This window comes from Colletotrichum orchidophilum (genome assembly GCF_001831195.1).
Source record: "Colletotrichum orchidophilum strain IMI 309357 chromosome Unknown Scaffold_116.1, whole genome shotgun sequence".
In the NCBI taxonomy this organism is placed as follows: Eukaryota; Fungi; Ascomycota; class Sordariomycetes; order Glomerellales; family Glomerellaceae; genus Colletotrichum; species Colletotrichum orchidophilum.
Genome location: NW_019173072.1, coordinates 1,818 through 3,458, shown reverse-complemented (window position 1 = coordinate 3,458; position 1,641 = coordinate 1,818). Strand labels below are relative to the sequence as shown.

At 48.9% G+C, this 1,641-nt stretch overlaps 1 protein-coding gene across 1 annotated transcript; it reads left to right on the top strand.

Annotated features, from left to right (window-relative positions):
• Positions 1-264: 264 nt before the first annotated feature.
• On the top strand, positions 265-966 carry CORC01_11074 (uncharacterized protein; the record flags this gene model as incomplete). The annotated part of the gene is made up of 1 exon (XM_022622700.1): positions 265-966. The coding sequence occupies one exon, from the start codon at positions 265-267 to the stop codon at positions 964-966; it is 702 nt and encodes a 233-aa protein (XP_022470740.1).
• Between the last annotated feature and the right edge of the window lie 675 nt (positions 967-1,641).

Sequence of the window (1,641 nt, the reverse complement as noted above, 5' to 3'; positions counted from 1 at the left end):
ACCCTCATATTGTGTCATATGCTCGAGGAAGTAGGTATATAGCGACTATCCCTCAGTCTTCTTCTTCTTCTTCTTCATCATAACTCTACACTTTCCTATACTTGCATCTCCACCCTGGAAGAAAGATCGGGAGCCAAAACGACGCTTGCACCAAAACGATTCATGCTCGAGCGCCTCTTTCAACTTGTGACCAAGATCTGGGATTCAGATACTGCTATTGCACACCTCATATCACTACACTTTCTCTGCTCGTCGCCATATTCGATGATGGTGTCAGCCACCCAAGGCCTTCAAACTCAACGATTCGCTATGTTATCAGGCTTACACGCTCTCACAATTCCCAAAGACATTGACTCTTGGCGACAATCCCAGCATCCAGCTTACTCGCCGCAAGCACAACCGAGGATCTTCGAAAACATCACGTCCCAAATCGTTAGGCAGGATGCCATTCACAGCAGCCAATGTATTCAACGAAGCACTCAATTTCCCAGAGATTCAATCTCAGATCCCGACGCGGAGGAGGAAGATGAAGATTCACCACCCATTTCCTTGAGCATCTCAACACGGATAGATGTGATTAGCGATGGCAACCTGATAGCCCTGCCTTGCTCGCCTGCAGGACAGGCAAATTTCATCGCAAAAGCAATAGTCGATGCCATTTACGAAAGAGATTGGGCAGTGGGATGCCCCTTGATTGACGAAAATGGCCGTCCAAGACCGTTGAAGCTGGAAGTTGATGCAAGTATCACTGTGAAGGGATCTTCAAATGTCATCGGCACGGAATCGGTCATCACAGAGTTCATTCGGCGAGGTGCGCACACACAAGAACAGCCGCACAGCAGACAACCCCGAAGAGAGTCTGCGCATTCTGCGGTGTCTCTTCCATCACCAATTCGGAGGAGACGGGCATCAGAGTTAGATGCGCCCGAGCACCCGGTGCATAAGCGTGCTCGAAGCGAGGAGTAGGCCTCTATCAGTCTGATTTTTTGGTTTCTCTCGATCGGTCATTACTCGAAGTCGCTGATCCAACTCTCATGGCATTGGACGGATGAAGGGGACACATGGCTATGTCAGGCTTGACTGCATTGATCTTCAGGGGGCATCAATGGCGCTCACCTGCCAGTGTCACTACACATCGCTCTTTGTGTAACGTTGGCACAAAACTAAACAACATACTTGCCATAGGATTGAGCAAGGGAATTAGTGACAATGTGTGTGCGGATTCGAATGAAGGTGTCTTGGCCAATCTAGACGCTGCTTGAATCTCAATAAAGATCAGCTCGCGGTCTGCCACGTTACTAGGGCTGTGAAAACTTGAGAAAAGATTAAATGAAGCCATTTCATGTTCGAAAATCATAAATTTACTTTGGACGTCTCCCTCAGCACCTAAGTGTCCTCTCCGTCTCTACGAAGACGTCAGCAACCAGCGTCACTTTCTATTGAAGTATGAGACTGAGTTCTGAGTATTGAAGTTTGTGTAAATCGGCGTCTGGTGGATGTCCGGGCATGGTTTCCTTCATGTCTGTTCTCTTCTTCCCTCACCTCGCACACACCGAGCGCTTCCTAGGCGCCGGCTGTACCCACACCACCTGTTTGCTCCGTATCAGGTATGGTTCTTCCGACTGTCTGGTACCAGGTCCT